This window comes from Zootoca vivipara, chromosome 6, assembly GCF_963506605.1.
Source record: "Zootoca vivipara chromosome 6, rZooViv1.1, whole genome shotgun sequence".
NCBI classification, from domain to species: Eukaryota; Metazoa; Chordata; class Lepidosauria; order Squamata; family Lacertidae; genus Zootoca; species Zootoca vivipara.
The window spans coordinates 90,714,532-90,732,820 of record NC_083281.1 but is presented as its reverse complement, the minus strand read 5'-3'; the positions used below and the strand labels follow the sequence as shown (position 1 = coordinate 90,732,820).

The following is an 18,289-nucleotide window of genomic DNA, read 5'->3' as shown; positions in this document are numbered from 1 at the left end:
ATCAGTGAACGAATATGGAAGGATGCATTCTTAATTGCCTGCATAAACCTGATGGAATAGAAAAGTCCGTAGTTGAAACAGAAAGCACATGCTGAATCTCTCCTGGCAGAGCATTCCACAGGACGCGGGCGATTATCATTTTCTTGGCTCCCATCTCTGCCTCCAGCATGATGCCAGTAGCTTTTTAATCCCCAGAGGTCACCAGAAATTGCCCTGCTGTGATTACACGTGCCCATCCTTCCTTCAAGGGGGACATGCCTCACACGAGGGGCAACTGGGTACTTAGGTTTCCACCGTTCAGCCTCGAGGAGTTCGCATGTCCCGAGTCACAGGGCTTAATGAGCCTAGTTGCGCAACCCCAGCGCATGTGAGCATGTCCTTCCAAGGTGAGACTTCGCCTGCCCAGGGAGAAAGGGCTGCAAAGACCTCGCTGCCCTCTTGCAAGCCAAAGCCTCCCCACCCAAGATGTACCAGCAGCTGCCGATGAAAAAGTTAAGAATTAACAGAGCCAACCCTTATACCAGCCCATCTCCAAAGCCCTCTAGAGAGATGATTAAACTGATTCCAGAGTGTGTGCACGCATGTCTCTTGTTCCTTCCAACAGTGAGGCAGCATGAAATTTCCCCAGTGGCCCAGGGTAAGGTTGCTGCCACACTGTGATCACCATTCTGTTCATCTGATTCTGTAGATGTTTCTCCCAGTTACCTGGATAAGCGGACATACATTACTGGATACCCTCTGTGCATTGGTGGAGCTATTTGAGAACAGACTGCTCTGGGCTCTGTAGTGCAGCTTGCGCCACGGTTACCCACCATCTGTGGCTAAGTGCCTCAAGGCCTAAGGACAGCTTGGGGGCCTGCCCTTCTGAGCCATTTGCTTCCCAAGCATCAAGAGCTCTTCCTGTGTCAGAGCTGCTGCACAAGTCCTGCATTCCAAGGGCAGGAGAGGCAAATGTTCTTGCCCCAGGGGAGCTGGAGTAGGACCGGCCCACCCATTAGCCTCACGGAGGCCGTCGCTTCAGGTGGTAGGCTGGGAGGGGTGGCAGATCTGAAAAAAGGAGCATCCTTTTTTTAAAAAAATAATAATTTTTATTGGGTTTTACATAAAAAGAGAGAAAAAGAAAAAAAAGAAAAAAAATTACAAAAAGAAAAGACAAAAACTTTAAGGGAAAAAAAATACAAAGATATAGAACAATATCATCACGTCTTGTTTCTTCATTGTTCTTCACTTATCTTTGTTTCCATTCTTTTATGATTAACTCATAGCATTTCCAGAATCTTAACTAAACATCATAAAAATACATCTTAGCTCTCTTATTTATAGATAATTCTTAATCAATTTATATAAAAGGGTGAAGAAAAAATGAAAAGAAAAAACCCATAAAGATAATAAAAAGACATAATTATATTTTTCAATTTCAGATCTAAACATTTCGGACTTCCTCATTCCCCTTCCTTGAGTTCTTTATAATTCACTAATTATTGCAGTTTCCAACTCTAAGATTACATTCTTTCTTCTATATTATAACTTCTTTTTAACCATTAACCCTTCATACTTCTCTTTACCTTAATTACCCAATATTCTCTACCCTTTTACCCAAAAATATTCAAACTAATTTTCAAAATCTTTTACCCCCTTTTTATTCCCACTCTCTAAACTAAATCTACCCTCTTTCCTTGGAATCGGTGTCTCCAGAGATTTCAGCCAGCTCCTTGATACTTTCCGAGTTCAAACCCTGTTTTACCAGCCAATAAAATTAGCACAATTCCCCCTCACCCCACTCCTGCTCTGTCCCAATCTAAATTTTGCTGAACCCTTCCCCCCCCCCCGCTGTATTCCCAACATTTTATTTTTTATATATATAAAAAAGAGGAGCATCCTTGTGTGCTTTTGCTCCTCCTCCTCTGGCTGCAGATAGTAGCCCCTGCCCACCACCCCAGTTATCCCTTGGGGTGGGGAGTTCCCTCTGCCACTTCCTGCTACTCTCCAGCCTCTCTTTTTTTCTCCCCGCATGCCCCCCAGCTCTGGCAGAGGAAAAAGGGTGTGGAGGGAGCGGACCACACCCGGCACCACTATTCCGGTAGGGTGCCATTGCAGCGGCCCCCCCCGGACATGCGCTGCCCACCCCCACGCGCGCCAAGCGCCACGCCCCCACAGACGGAGCATCACACCCTCACAGACGGTGCATCACACCCTCGCCTGCTCTCTGCCCCCCGGTAGCGGAGCATGCAGCTTCGCCACTGCCCCCCAGGCCACCTCCAGTCACTTCAGGTGGTGGTAAAGGAGGCAAAATGTATTGGGGCCATCCCTGATATGGAGGGAACAGTCCCTGCTGCTGGGCAGCAGGTGAGCATCACCCACCTCCTGTCAGGCTCTTTCCTGACCCAGGGAGGTGAGGCCTCGTTTGGGAAAGAGGCAGGAGGATCTGTGGAGGAGCCCAGCACCACTGAGGAAGGACCTGCAAGAGTCCTAAGACAGCCTGAAGGAGAGCCTCAGCTCAGGGCTCCCCTCTCCTACCACGCATCCAGCCATGTCCTGAGCCCCACGGACGCTCCCACTTCACCCAACAGGCCTCAAGATCAGTACCCGGTAGCCAGCGGCCTCAGAAGCCCGGCGTCAGCCTACGAGCATTCACTGGGCTGGAAGGGTCTGCTTGGAAGGAGGGAGAAGATCTGGCTGTAAGCAATGACTCTGCAGATGATTAGGAAGAGGAGATGCGGCTGTGAGGCCAAGACAAGAGCATGCTGGCCTCCTGAGCATCGTAGGGTTCACCTCGCTTGCTCCAGCTTCTCACTTGTGGGGCTAGTCATGGGAACCCTCTCACAGCCATGGCAGACTTCTCAGGCCACACACAATGTTTTTCCCCCCAAAAGGATGGCAGAGCCACCTTTTGCGTACACATTCAACCAGCCTGCATGGGTGTGCATGCCGATCTGAGCTTTGTACATGGTTCATTTCTGTAGATAACGTCACAAGTAAAAGTTGGTATAACTTAATATAAAATTTCCCCCTCAACGGGCTGTCTTGACCCCGGTACAAGTCCTTATTCTGAACAGGCCTGGAGTGCTTCCTGATCTAAGACTGTGCAGTAATCTGGAGTTACCAAAGTTTAATTTGCTCCTCCTGTAAAAGGAGTGGGTTCCACATGGACAATAGTAAAAACAACGTAGAATTTAGGAAACAAGCAAATGTAACCAGTTCATTTCTCACTAGCATTATATTATTTCAACTTACAAGTTTGACCAAACTGCGGGAGGCAGTGGAAGACAGGAGTGCCTGGTGTGCTCTGATCCATGGGGTCACGAAGAGTCTGACATGACTAAATGACTAAACAACAACAACAACAACAACAACAACAACAACAACAACAACAACAACAACGTCAGGTAAGCAGAATAGCTAGCAGACACAAACTTGTAAGAAATGAATAATCAAGGTGTTCTTACCGAATTACTCATCTAAAAGACCCCCTTCCCTTCTCCATAATAAGCTAACATTGGCCCCAAGCAGTACTAACACTGTAGATCCCCTGCTGAGCGCCTGAGGGTCCCGTTCCTGTCTCCCTCCACCTGGCCCAGGGCAGGGCTGCCCAGCATTTTGTTGGGAGCTTTTGCTGTTGTTACCATAGCTGCCAAGTTTTCCCTTTTCTCACGAGGAAGCCTATTCAGCATAAAGGAATTTCCCTTAAAAAAAGGGAGAACTTGGCAGCTATGGTTGTTACTGATATTAACTGATATTAACTTTTTGTATCTTTATTTTTATGTGGAAATAGTTCAGTTTGGTTATGTGGTTTTTAATGTGTTTTGTTTATTTTTACGACTACTTTGAAATTATGTAAATCTTTTCATATTGTAAGCCTCCTTGAGCATTGTTTTAACTGTGGAAAAAGGCAGCATACAAATAAAAGGATGATGCTGATGATTTTCAATGGTTGGTCAGCTCTAACAGCTCCAACATGGACCTCTTTTCACTCTGTGCTCTCAAGGACCAGCCTGGCAGCTTTGCTTCAGGTATCCGCTCCCCTTTCCCCTTCTTGCTGTACTTTTAGCGTGAGTCTGTGTCAAATGTCACACATTCTCTCTTTAAGCTTTTGACAAGGAACCTCCTTGTCCTCTTTAGATCAAGCTGTGTCTCTAGTGTGCAAGTTGCTGCCTGCTTCTACTGTAGCTTTGCTCTCTGAAGCAGCATGTACGGTATATGCGCTGTCAATTTCATCACCATTATTATTATTATTATTATTATTATTATTATTATTATTATTATTATTATTATTATTCTCTCTTGCCCAGGGCAATCAAATTTATATGCATATATGCTTCTGAGAGTACAGTTTCACTTATAGCAATTAACTGCTTAGGAGCATTCTCATCAGGGAACTAAGCCGACCTTTCTTTATCCCTTGTGTGAGTGAGCTTTTTGGGGTAAGGTTAAGGGGGGGAAACACATATACGGTACATAACAAACACACACTATAACTCTAGCAAAAGGTCCTACAGCTCTTGGTAGTGTATGTAGGAATATGAGTGCTAGACATGCACCTTGTAACAAACTTACTTGGGTACAGTGCCTAATCAGGTATATCATTTGAACAGATCCAGAGCTTTTGTCTTGGTTACTTAATGCTATACAATACTATCTGGATTGTACATGTTGCTGTGTGAGAGAGAGAGGTGGGGGAATCAAATAATCATTCTCAGTACCCAGTTCTGGGACCTGGAAGTGCTCTTGGATCCAGAGGACTGAATCATAGCCTGGAGGCACCTCATCAGCCCGTCACTGAATGGAAGAGGCCACAGGGGAACCCAGCATGGGTCACCTCGAGGTCTCTGGTGGAAGGGAAGTGAGATGTAAATGTAGCAAATAAATAGAAAGATGTATTAGTCGGGCCTCTGAAGGAATTGCCTGAGTGGCCTCTAGCTTCTAAAGCTGAGAGTGAGACAGAGATAAGAGACTTTCAGTTGAGGAACCCAATGGCCCAACTGGGCTGTGTTGACATCCAAAGCTTGGCTCTACTCTAGGGCCAGAGTGGTTGGGTGGGAGGAGCAGGACTGGCGGAAGCTGCTCTGACCTTTGAAAGGTCTTGAGGTGGGACTGTGTGCTCCAGCCAGCTGGCAAGGAGTGTTGAACTTTAGTGCCTTGTTGGGTTGAGCAAGTAGTCAACAGGTGAGTCACACAAGTGCAGCAAGTTTATTGTGCCCTCGTGATTACTTGTGGTCATGATGGTGTTCGGGTGGTTATACGCAGTCTCGCTTTCAGCAAAAGTTTAGGCAGGGGACAGATTGCTTCGCCTCCCATTCGCTTTCTGCTACAGTCCTAAAACTTTCGCATGCCGCAGATGTCCCAGTTGTTGTTTGCTGTCCTGCTTTCCTTGTGCTGCGCTGCAGGAGTGGCTTTCCAGTCAGCGATCATTGCATAAACCCAGAGGGGAAAATCCATGAGGCACAGATCTTCCATGCCCTCAGACGAGAGCTCTCTCCAAGGATAACAACAGTCCAAAAGGATGAAGCATAAACAAGACCCAACGGCCAAGCCTGGAGGATAAAGGAGTGTCATATTGCTGTCTCGGGAGTTTTCCACCAGCCAGAAGGCAGTGACTGTGCCCTAACAGCTCCCATCAGATGAACTGGAATCCTGCATGGTGAATGCTATGGGTTAACTACCTGCAGTTTACAGTTTCTAAGGATCAAGGTGGCCTAGAGATCTAGCAGCTGAGTGGCTGGAGGAAAGGTGGGAAGGGACCTTTTAAGGAAAAGCAATTTCCCCCTGTTTAATAAATGCTGTTTTATTTTCTCCGTTATGTGCATTAAGCAATGCTGATGATCAGGATTTGTGCTTCCTTTTGGAGCTTGGCTGTTGACTTCGTTGGAAGATTCAAGACAGATTAAAGAAAGGACTTCTACAGGCAATGCATAGTTAAACTACGGAACTATCTCCAACAGGAGGCAGTGATGGCCACTAGCTCAGGTAGCTTTAAAAGAAGGTTTCCGAGTCACCTTCAATTGCAATTTCCGAGTCACCTTCAAAGGTAGCCCCACATAGAGCGCATTGCAGTAGTCCAAGCGGGAGATAACTAGAGCATGCACCACTCTGGTGAGACAGTCTGCGGGCAGGTAGGGTCTCAGCCTGTGTACCAGATGGAGCTGATAGACAGCCGCCCTGGACACAGAATTAACCTGCGCCTCCATGGACAGCTGTGAGTCCAAAATGACTCCCAGGCTGCTCACCTGGTCACCAGGGAGTCCTCCACACCTCCACACCTGCCCTCCTGTCCCGCACAAACAGTACTTCTGTCTTGTCAGGATTCAACCTCAATCTGTTAACCGCTACTAGCCATGATGGCAGTGGTGGACCTTGGGGTCTCAAATTTCAGCAGCGCCCTTTACAGCTCCAAAATTCACCCACCCACCTCTCACCTTCCATTCTACATAACAGCTGTGGAACCCACAAGTCTCTGCACCCAGTGTAACTGAACCGGCCACACATCCTCCTCTGGGGATGGCTATGCTCTGCTCCACAGCTGGAGGCAGCAATGCTTCTGAATCCCAGTTGCTGGAAACCACAGGAGGGGAGAGGGCTTGCAAGGTTTCCTTTTGGGGCATCTGGTTGGCCACTGTTAGAACAGGATGTGGGACTATATGGGTGAGTGGCCTGATCCAGCAAGCTCTTGTTATGTTCTTCTGGCTCTTTTTTATCTATTGGGCAAGACCCCTGGATCTCACCCAAATTTGCAACTGTGAACATTTAAGCATTTTGACAGCAAGGCGTGCTATGGCATTGAGAAGAGATATATCCCTATCTAAACATAACCAAGTGTACGAATAGAAAGAGAGACCTGTTGGATCTAGCCCTCTTCTTCTTCTCCCCATGGCCAGCTAGATACCCCATTGGGAAGACGACAAGCAGGACATGAGTGCAAACATGGCACCCTCGCCACTGGTGATTCCCAGGAACGGGAATTCAGAATCAAACCACCACTTAAAGCAAAATCATGGTGGCTATTAGCCACCCACCTCCAGAACACCAAGCAGTGAACGCACGTCAAACATGGTGCGTTCAGATGCCGCTGCCCCTGACCTGCCTGCCTCTTCTTCCACACCACAATTTTAAAATAACGCTGTGCCTGGCATAACAGGCCCTGGAGCGAAGATTCTCACCCTCAAAGAATGTTGCTTTTAACACACACACACATACTGGCAAGAAGAATCATGCAGGAAACACTGAATTTATTTAGATGTAACCCGACATTTAAGCAGTCTGAGCTTAGCGAGCTGCGGAGGGGCTTGCAACGGCCACAAAGCCTGAACCTCGCTGCTCATTCACCAAAGCTGAATCGGACACCATGAGGCCTGCCAGGCTCAAAGGCAAAAGAGAGGGTTGGGGTGGTGGAGGGTGGCTGCTTTCTTAAGCCCTGTTGGGCCTGGGAGTCTCAGGATGGGACCATCCTGGACCATCCAGTGACAAAATGTGAACCTGGGTCTTCTGTGTCCCACCATTGAGATGCTGCACTATGTCCAGTTGAGCCAGCATGCCTGGTGAGGATGACCCAGTGGCCAGAGGGCTAGTAGAGACCAAAGAGGCTGCCAAAGCTATATTAGCCTTTGCATGTTCTGCAACCTTGTCCTTTCTCTGCATGGGCTCCCATAGCTTGCCAAGCGGGGAGAGGCACCAGCCACCCAATAAAATATTGCTGGCAGGAGGGAAGCAATCTTAAGGCGCACCCGTTATGTTTATGAATACCAGTTGCGAGAGACCACAGGAAAAGAGTGTGTTATTGTGCTTGAATCCTGCATGCAAGCTTCCCACAGGCATCTGGTTGGCCACTGTGAGAACAGGATGCTGGACTGGATGGGCTCATCCAGTAGTACTTCTTCTGTTCTCATGTAAAAGAGCATCTACAGAGGACTTTTCATGAGACCACTGAACATTTTGAGATTATGGTTCATGAGGAAGCTTGACCCAGAAATTCATTTTAGTCAGTAAGGGAAATGGGTTTGTTTATTAGTTTCTTCTGTTTAAATCTTGTTGATCTTAGAGCAGGTTGCATTTTAACACAATATAAAACCATACAGTGCTATTTTTAAAAGATAAAGTAGAACAAACATACATGCAGTGATAAAATTAAAAAAAAATCCTTCAGTAGCACCTTAAAGACCAACTAAGTTTTTATTTTGGTATAAGCTTTCGTGTGCATCAGATGAAGTGTGCATGCACACGAAAGCTCATACCAAAATAAAAACCTAGTTGGTCTTTAAGGTGCTATTGAAGGATTTTTTTTTATTTTGTTTCAACTCAGACCAACACGGCTACCTACCTGTAACTAGATATATGCAGTGGTGATTGCAGAACAGCACAAGCAGCCAGTGGAATATTTGCTTTGACTCTCCCCTCTTGCATACGATGCTAAAAAAAAAAATCTTTTGGGGTTTGTTTTTTACATCACATTCAAAGCAAATTCCATGGAGGAAAGGAAGGAAAAACTTATTGGCAGTTTTATTTGAATGCCTGGGGACAAACTACATGTTCAATCTTTAGAAAAGCAGCCACCGGAGAGAGTAAGTTTGGATTGGAAAGACAATCTAACCCAGGGGCAGGGGCAAGCAACTTAAGGCCCTGGTGCCGGATGCGGCCCAATCACCTTCTCAATCTGGTTGATGGTGGATGGTCCAGGAATCAGCATGTTTTTACATGAGTAGAATCTGTCCCTTTATTTAAAATGCACCTCTGGGTTATTTGTGGGGCCTGCCTGGTGTTTTTACATGAGTAGAATGTGTGCTTTTATTTAAAAATGCATCTCTGGGTTATTTGTGGGGCATAGGAATCCGTTCATCCCCCCCCTTAAAAAAAGATATAGTCTGGCCCCCCACAAGGTCTGAGGGACAGTGGACCGGCCCCCTGCTGAAAAAGTTTGCTGACCCCTGATCTAACCATTTGCCCCAACGCGAATCCTCTTCCCTTGCCAACTGCTATAACATGCGTAGGAGGAAAAGTACAGTCTTAAGAGGTCTGGGTTGGGAGAGGATTTTGACCAGGGCTGTGGCACAGAGGTTAGGTTGCTTGATGCCCCTGCTCCCCCGCAGCATGACCAGGATCCAAATTCTCTCCTCCAGTGGGCTGCTTTTAAAAACAGAATACAGTATTGCAATATGCACTGTGGAGCTTCCATACAATGTGTGGTTTGTTCTTGAGATTTCGTGGGTTATAAAATATAAAAGCACCAAACCAAAAAGTTGCAACAAAGTGCTGCTCTCATTCTGAGAGAGTAATACTGGCTGCCCCCCAACCAACCTGTGGTGACAAAAAGACTGCATTTCCTCTAGTTCACTTCTGGGTTGCAGTCCTGTGAATTTCAGTTCTGCCTCCTATGACAGTCATGCTGTATTGGAAGAAGCACTGCTGGTTATGGAATAAATGAAAGTAAGCAACCCCATGCGCACGTCAAATTGTGGACCTTGCAGTCTGAATTCCAGCAGAATCTGGGAAGCTTATGTTTTGATCAGAATCTCAGTAAGCCAAAGCAAAATTTGTTGGTGGGCTGCCTTGTGCCTGCTGGGATTTGTGTCTGCGTTTTAAAAGGCTGTTCTAGATGGATATTTGTACCCTCTTAAGCAAGAGCACATGCTCAGGATAAAAGATTTGCTTACTCTTAACAATGATATTCAGGATATGGACTCATGTCCTAAGTTTGTAACACACATCAGTGGGTCGCAAGGAGCTGTGATTCCTGCCATGCAGGGGGTTGAACTAGATGACTCTGGGTCCTTTCCAACTCTGTAGTTCCGATTCTATTCCCCCGCCACCTACTGTACAACGAAGAGGGCCTGCCAATTGTGCCACAGGGATGAGCTTCCACTGGCAGCTGAGAAATCATTGCAAGCAACAGAGGCCTCCTTTGGCACTGCTTTTGACCTCTCCTGTTGTGCACATTGGCAACTTCGCTTTACAGACTTCCACCTGTGCGAGGTCAGAAGCTGGGCATCATTCGAGGAAACCCAAAGTTGCCAGACAATTACTTCTGTTCAGTTGAGGCCAGGCAACCCACATAAAGCCAAGTTAATTATCCATACACAACCGCTCCAACAACCCAGTGCTTGCAGACCTTATCCTGGAAGAGGTGGTATGCTTTTGAATGCCAGTTGCTGATGGGGGGGGGGGTTTTGCTTCTGTGCTCCTGTTGTTTGTGGGCAACTTTCCATTGGGGCACCTGGGTGGCTGCTGTGAGAACACGATGCTGGTCTAGATGGGCCCCCATTAGCCTGATCCAGCTGGTACTGGGCTCTTCTTCAAATTCCCTCCATGTTCGTGGGTACCCATCAGATTACTCCGCCAGGAGGGAGGCAAAAAGAGAAGCAACGGGACAAACAGGGGGCTCAAGCATTCCCGGCTTTCCTAAACTGCTCTGATGCAGTCAGTGGGCTGCAGATCTCATTGACGTTAATGAGCAGGCTTTGGACTGCAGTCTCAGCGTCCTGAAAGTAAAAAATGTCCCTGCACACCGCAGGACATGCAGAGGAGAGATAGGCAGGAGGCGATGCTAAAAAACCCCACTGTGGGTGAGGGTCTGCTTACATGTGCAAAGGCATGGATCACTGAGCTTGACCGACTCCGGTCACTTCTGCCTGAAACCCTGCAGAACAGCTGTTGGGTCAGTATAGATGGACAAATGGTTTGATTCAGTATTAAGGCAGCTTCTATGCTATGCTCAGAGGTGCCAGCTTCTCCCCACAGGATGGGAGGGGGCTGACACGATGGTGCACAACGTCCAGACCTGTCACGAGGAACTAGAGGACGGAGCTGAACACCCTCTGAAAATTGAGGGGGGCTCGCTCCCTCAAAAACTACATGGGGGGAGTGTCTTGGCCCCTAGGAGTCAGCACCTACGGCTATGCTATTATGTACAGGTAACATAAATGTTTGTTTTCTGGGGAGGGGGAGCCGATTACAAATTTGATGAGTTCCCCTTCTCTGCTGAGAAAGTTCCTACCCAGGCCTGAGAAAATTGTCCACGAAGTGGAGCACTCCTCTGAGAGGAAAAATTTGTTACCAGGCCTGTAAGCCATCAGGGCGGGAGGACGCTGGTGGTGGTTTCCCCCCCCCCCCACTTTTAGGAATATCAGTCGACACAGACTGAACCAAAGCACAATGGGCAAGTGGCCACTCAGGCTTCCTCAACTGATCCAAACCTCCTCCTTCCACAGATCTGCAATCATCTATTCATCTGAACAATTTCCTTGTTCCAAAATCAGTGTCTGTGAATGCTTCGGTGCTGGTTGGCAGACTCTCCTGCTTTTGGAGGTGAGCTTTTGACAGCAATAGGGCTGCAGTCCGCATGACTCCCTCCATGTGCTCTCTGTCCAGATATGCCTCAGCTCCCTCCCTGGTCAACCAGGAAGGAAGGAAGAGGGCAAGCAGTTGCACAAGCGGAGTTGCACAAGCACAGCTTGGCCTCATCTCAGGGCAGCACGCAGGGGAGGGAGAGAGCTTGCTTTAGTGTTCGAGCCAAGGAAGCCCATGCCAAGAGTGACCAGCTTCCGCAGTTGCCCACCTGTCAATGATTGACTCTCTGCAACTGCCTCAAGCCAGTTTCCTTGCTGCCACCTGCCCTCCATTGGCACCCAGCCTGGCCAGTAATTGAGGGCAGCTGTTGAGATGGTGGAAAAATGGAGGCCACAGGAGTGTGTAGCTCAGGCATCCCCAAACTTCGGCCCTCCAGATGTTTTGGACTACAATTCCCATCTTCCCCGACCACTGGTCCTGTTAGCTAGGAATCATGGGAGCTGTAGGCCAAAACATCTGGATGGCCGCAGTTTGGGGGTGCCTGGTGTAGCTCATATTCAAAGCCCTCCATTGACCCACATCCAACCGGGGCGCATACAGCACATGCAGCTCTAGCTTAGGCACAGACACCTGGGTCCCTTGGCAGAGTCAGGGCGCCACCCACAAACCTATCAAATAACACACAAGAACTTCTGAGCATGTGCAGAGCGACCTGCCTCCTGGATATGGCAGCAGGGAGGGTATCATTATGGCAGGAGTGACAAGACAAGATCTGATGGGCCTCTTCAAATACCTAAAGGGCTGTCATAAGGAAGATGGAGCAAGATTGCTTTCCGCTGCTCCAAAGAAATTCTGACTAAACATTAAGAAAAACTTTCTGAAGTTAAGAGCAGTTTGACAGTGGAACCGAATTCCTTAAGTGGTGGTGGACTACCCTTCACTGGAGGTTTTTAAACAGAGGTTGGATGGCCATGTGTCAGTGATTCTTTGGCTGTGGTTCTAGCTTGCAGGGGGTTCTACTAGATAGCCCAATGGGTCCCTTCCAGCTCTCTTATGATTCTATGACCTTCTTTATTGTGAGTACAAAATGCCACCAGGAGTTTCCTCAGCCAGTAGGTGCAGTGGAAAAAGCACAAAGTAGGTGAGGTCTAACCCCTCCCCCCAAAAAAACCATGCCGCCTCACCACCACCCCTCCCTCTCTCTGGCTGTCTGCTGGGAAGGGAGGAAGAAGCCTCTCTTCCACCACACCCAGCACAGAAAACAGGCAGCCGGCTTGTGCGATGTGGGCAGCCTACAAGCTAACTGCTTGCATCATTCTTTCAGCTCCCTAATTTTTAACGATGCCAGTGGCTGGGCACTTCCCCTATTTACCTCTCCAGCACAAAAGTGACGGCATAATCCAGACCGTTCTCTCTCTCTCTTTTGCGGAGGAGAGCCAAGGACAATTGCTTTAAAGCACATCAAAGACAGTTATTGCTCATTTGTTGTACAGGACCCAGCTGCCTTATTCTGCTCCAGGGAAATTTACATTTCCTGTATCTGTGCTGGGAAAGTACAACTCTCTGCTGTGTTGGTGCTAGCTGGGTGCTGGCTGCACAAGTATGAGTGGCCCCAAGCAGAGTGATGTCACCGTCACTAATGACAAAGGACAAGGTCCACAACCCATCTATCAGAAGAGCAGAAGCAGAAAAGAAAAAAAAAACCTCTCCAGGGTGCAAGCCTGGGCAGTATGTATGGAGGTCCTGGGCTGTCCAGATGACAAGAAACACACACCCCTCGGCCTCGCTGATATGGTCCAAAGGTAAGCAGAGCAGTACATTTGGAACCAGCTTGGCTGCAGGAGTTGCCGGAAGGAGGCATTCAAGGTGCCATCCAACCGTCTTAGGAATTCCGCTTCAGATTTGTGGAGGGTTTACTCCTTAGCCTTTTCTTCTCCCGAAGAAAAGCGGCCCAGTTCTCTGAGCAGTAAAGTTATCCCCTGCAGAAGGAATGCACTGCCACCCACTGCCTGTGTGAACCAGATATTCTGCAATTGTCACTGAATGGAAACCTGCAGGACCACCCCAAAGAGGCTGCCATATAGGAGGGGATGTTTTGAGCAGCTTCTGCACCACGGCTGCTATAGCCACAAAGATACATCAAGCCCCTGCCTGGAGCAGGGTTAAGCCCAATGGATGTCAACAGCTTCTCGGATGCTCCTGGCATATAAGTCGGGAGTCCAGGAAAATAGATCTGGAAAGAGCCGCAAATAAGGGGCACAAACATTCTTTGTTTGAGTTTCAACAAAAAAAAACCCCAAACCCCAACTCCTTTCACAGGGCTCAGTCATTCTCTGAGCCTTCACAAGCAAAACTCCCTCTGAAGTCCCTGGCTGGAAGGGTCCTGCTCCTGGCTCAAGAAGCAGGAGGCCCAGCTGGGTCTTGGCTCAAAGACAAGCTCTCCCCAGCAGGGACGGCCAGAACTAGAGATACTTGTAGACCACCTTCTCACGAACCGTCTGCACTTCCATCTTGACGGGGCACTTGTACAGGAAGGAGAGCAATGTCTCTGTATAGCCAATCAGGAAGTAGAACTTGGAAGGCTGCAGCTTCTGCAGGAAAATGGCGCAGATTATTAGCGTGTTGGCACGGCGCTTCAACACAATCTCGCTGGCCAGGCAGTCATGGAAGGTGCCGTAGATTAACTTGCGAATGAAGACATCCTCCACAGAGCGTTCAGCTGCCCCTCCCTCGCCACTCAGGTTACCTACAGGGCAGGCAACAACACAAGGGGAAGGGGGGGTAGATTGATTGATTATTGTATTTCTATCCCACTTTTTCCTCCAAGGAGCTCAAGGTGGTATACTTCTCATCCTCCCCATTCATCCTTACTGTGAGGTAGGTTAGGCAGAGTGTGAGTGACTAGCCCAACATCACCTAGTGGGTTTCAAGGCTGACTGGGGGTTCAAACCCTGGTCTCCCAGGTCCTAATCTGACACTCTAACCACTATACCACACCGACTTTCTGTATCAGGGAGCACCAGCCTTGCTGTGCTCTGCATTCAGGAGGGTCATAGCTAGCACTTGTGGTTTCAACCAGCCCTTTGGTTCACAACTTTCACTGGGTGGCAAAATGAACGAGCCAATGAGGACATGGCTCACAGCCTAGGTCAATCCCAGGGGGAATAATTATGCCTTTATTGAATTGCATTAGTTGTTTTGATGAACTGGTGGTTGTTTTTTTGCTTTATTTATATGCCGCTATGTTCGATATGATCGTGATTGCAATGTATGTTTGTGATTTAAGGCTCTTGTGGCTGTTGTGAGCTGCTTTGAGCTCAGCATCTGTTGTTGGAAAAGCAGAATTACAAGTATTAAATCAAGTCAGAGGGACTGAATACCCTTCCAAGGAGGCCAGGTTTGGAAGAACTTTGTATGCAGCCCATATCAAGTGCCAAGGGAGTATCTACACCTGCCAAGAAAATCACCCATTGCAGACAAGAACACTGAATGGGTTTCTCTTTTCAAGACACCAGCAGTGTGGAAGATGTCAGGAGTGATGACCCCCACCCCACCACCTCCTTTCCCCAACAATAGCGTCCTAGGCCCCGTTTGATAACAACAGACCCCCCACCCCACCACCTTCTTTCCCCAACAATAGCGTCCTAGGCCCTGTTTGATAACAACAGCCCCAAACCCAAAACCTTCCAGGAAGGAGTGGCCGCAGACCGCTTGTACATCTCCACCTTTTCCAAATTAAAAAAGTTTTGGTTTAAGTGTCAGAACAGCCCATTCCCTCCCCCCACTGCCTCCCCCAACTCACTTGTGTGCTGGGAGAGCCAGCCCTTGCGGTGTGCAATGAAGTGGGGTGGGTGGGCTTCCTCATAGGTTACAGGCTTGTCTCCTTTCCCAACACGAACTCGAGCTGCTCGGTTCTGCAAGAGAGGTGTTGCAGGAGGTATTTACCTCTCTCACACACAAAGGGTATGTCTGCGCACAGGAGAATCCTATGCCATCTTTATAACAACGGAAGGCATCCTGCCCTTGCCTCCAGTGCCACAATACACAGGAAGCCAGCAGTGGGCAGAACCTCACAGACCTCTGGATGATTTACAATACATCCACAAGGGCCTTTGACTCCGGATTTGGCACCAAAGGGAGTGTTTTTTCTAATGCAGATTGCTGTACAAGGAACATTTATACAAGACTGTGGCTGGGGAAGGAAGACTCAACCCCTCACCCCTGCTTGAATGCTGTGGTGCTGATTATGATCCCCTTCCTGACCTGGTCTTTCTATTACAGGGGTGGTGGGTAGAGGCCCCCTTGATCCCAACTCAGCTGTGGCATGCTCAGGGTCCCTCACAGGCCTAAATCTGAGGGGACCTAATTCATACAGAAAAATCCCTAAGAATGTACAGCGGTACCTCGACTTACGAAGGCGATCCGTTCCGCGGCGTTCTTCGGATGTCGAATCCTTCGTAAGTTGAAGCGTCCATTTTGCGCAGGCACAAAGCGCGGTTTTGCCCTTTGCGCATGCGCAGACCCCGTGTGCCGCTTCTGCACATGCGCAGAATGCGCGTGGGGCAAAAATACTTCTGGGTTTGCGGACTTCGTAAGTCGAAACCTTCGGAAGTCGAGGCATTCGTAAGTCGAGGTACCACTGTACCTGAAGAAGTGTGCATGCACACGAAAGCACATACCTATGACAAGTTGGTCTCTAAGGTGCTACTGGAAGGAATTTTTATTATTTTTTGTTTCAACTACGTCAGACCAACACGGCTAACAAGAAAAAAATTCCTCTGCAGTTAAAATGAAAGGAGCTCCCAACACCTTTTAGCGTGGTATGTGGTTAGCTTTCTGCAGCAAGCAAAGTCAGAGAACCCCATTTGAACCCCTGGCCCTAGAAGGAAAAAAAAAAGTCTTTCCTGCAAAAAGGCAGAGTGCTCCACAGCCCTCCCAGGACAGCAGCCACCCAAGTGTCTTTTGGATCTCTCAGGCTCTTACCTTACAGCAGGCAACACTGGTCCGGAAATCCCGCCTTGCACAAAGGTGCCAGGAAGTATTGCCAGGACTCCCTACAAAGGCCTGAAAACAGAATGACAATCAGGTACTCATCTGACACAATGGAGAACCAAACCAAGCACCTCCATGCCTATTTTTAGGTTAGCTCAACAGCTCCCTGGTAGTACAGGGGACACAAGCACAAACCACACTTTCTACATTTCTAGCACCAACTACTTAGAAATGCTGTTGCCTCTGAACAAAGAAGTGCCATTTGGTTATCAAGAACTAAAAGTTTTGGCAGCACTCCTAGCCTCCAAGGAGGTTATGTCCTCAAAAAAGAGAGAAGAAAACTAGAATTAAGGGATTGGCTTCAGAGATGGTGGAAAGGTTTGAACTGTATGGGAAATAAAGAGGATGGACTCAAAATCTTAAGACAGGAAAGCAATGATACTCAATAGCCATTACTGAAACCTGATGGAATGAGAATCATGAATGGAATGGAGAAACTGAAGGGCTTAGCTTATTTTAAAAGAACAGATCATTAAAAAGGATGCATACACGTATAAAGAAATCTACAAACATAAACACTTGGGTAAAATATTTTTAAAGAGGGAAATAACAGCTGAAGAAGGATTTTCAAAACAGGGCGTTGTCCTGGTGCACTAACTTCACCTGGCATATAAACTTCAAGAAATACATCTATCCATAAGAGTCTATTTGAAAAATTTGAATCATTTGAACTATTAGTCCAACACAATTTTACTTTGTGGCCAGAGTTCTTGCCTTCTATAATTTTTTGTGTAAGCTTCAATCAAGAACTCCAATTTCTTTAGTCCTAGAGAGAAGAGGCAAGTTGGATGCCACAGGGTTCCATTCTGGGCCTGGCAGTTGAACATATTCCTCTATGACAGGCATCCCCAAACTTTGGCCCTCCAGATGTTTTGGACTACATTTCCCATCTTCCCTGACCACTGGTCCTGTTAGCTAGGGATCATGGGAGTTGTGGGCCAAAACATCTGGAGGGCCGCAGTTCGGGGATGCCTGACAGATGGAGGGTGCTCATTAAATCTGCAGAAGACACCAGACTGTGAGGGGTAGTGAATACCTTTGAAGGCAGGAGAAGGACGCAAGATTTATCCTGACAGGAGAACAGGATGGGTGACACCTGGCTTAGCAGGAGCACATGTGAAAAGGAACTAGGGGTCTTAGTAGACTACAAACTAAACAGGAACCAGGAGTGCACTGTGGAGTAGCTAAAAAGGCTAATGCAATTCTAAGTTGTACCACCAGAAATCATACAGCGTCTGGATTGTGAGAAGCAACGGTTCCAAAACTCTGCTCTCCTTTGGGCAGGTCTCACCTGGAATGCCCAGTTCCGGGCCACACAGGTGCAACGTAAAGAGACAATTAGGAGACACAAAGACCACCTTCAAAGGTGGCGGTTGCTGGACCACGCATTCCCTTATCCCTGGATGGGTCTGATGGCTGTTGTAGCCCAACATCTGCAGGCCACCACCTTAGCTGCCCCTGACGCACATGAAGTTGGGCCGGGCCGGAACTGAAGGTAAAGAGATTTAGACTGAACTTCAGGGAGAACTTCCTGGTGGCGAAAGCAGCTTAACGAAGGATCACCGCGCCTGTTCCAGAAACGGCAGGCTTCATTGGAGGCTTTTAAATGAAGGCTCCTTAAACGTAATTTGTCACGTTTATATGCCGCCCTTTTTCCTCCAATGAGCTCAAGGCGGCGTGCGTGGCTCTCTCCACTTCCTTCAATTAATCCCCACCACAACAACCCTGCGAGGTAGGCTGAGCGGCAGCGACGGGCTCCGCAAGGTCACACGCGGGAGCTTCCTGGCCGAGTGGGGGCATCTGAACCCTCCGCGGTAGCGCGTGAAACCCCTTCCAGGCCTCCCCCCCAAAAAAGACTTCCTGACCGCCCCCAGACTCGCCTCAAGGCCCCGCCGAGCTGCCGCCGCCGCCCTCCACCAGGGGGCCGCCATATTGGGACGCGACGTAGGAAAGAAGGATGAAC

General features: G+C 48.2%; 1 protein-coding gene across 1 annotated transcript; it reads right to left on the bottom strand.

Annotated features, from left to right (window-relative positions):
* Window positions 1-13,284: 13,284 nt before the first annotated feature.
* MRPS24 (mitochondrial ribosomal protein S24) lies at window positions 13,285-18,289 on the bottom strand. The gene is made up of 4 exons (XM_035119175.2): window positions 18,207-18,289; window positions 16,258-16,338; window positions 15,077-15,188; window positions 13,285-14,020 (listed from the first exon to the last, which is right to left on the bottom strand). The coding sequence occupies exons 1-4, from the start codon at window positions 18,255-18,257 to the stop codon at window positions 13,737-13,739; spliced, it is 528 nt and encodes a 175-aa protein (XP_034975066.1). The 5' UTR covers window positions 18,258-18,289; the 3' UTR covers window positions 13,285-13,736.

Excerpts from the sequence above, each read along its gene's own strand:
- MRPS24 (XM_035119175.2), bottom strand. The coding sequence starts at position 18,257 with ATGGCGGCCCCCTGGTGGAGGGCGGCGGCGGCAGCTCGGCGGGGCCTT. Across the intron at positions 15,189-16,257 it reads CCAGTGTTGCCTGCTGTAAG|AACCGAGCAGCTCGAGTTCG; the intron begins GTAAGAGCCTGA and ends CCTCTCTTGCAG. Across the intron at positions 14,021-15,076 it reads CTGGCTCTCCCAGCACACAA|GTAACCTGAGTGGCGAGGGA; the intron begins GTGAGTTGGGGG and ends CCTGCCCTGTAG.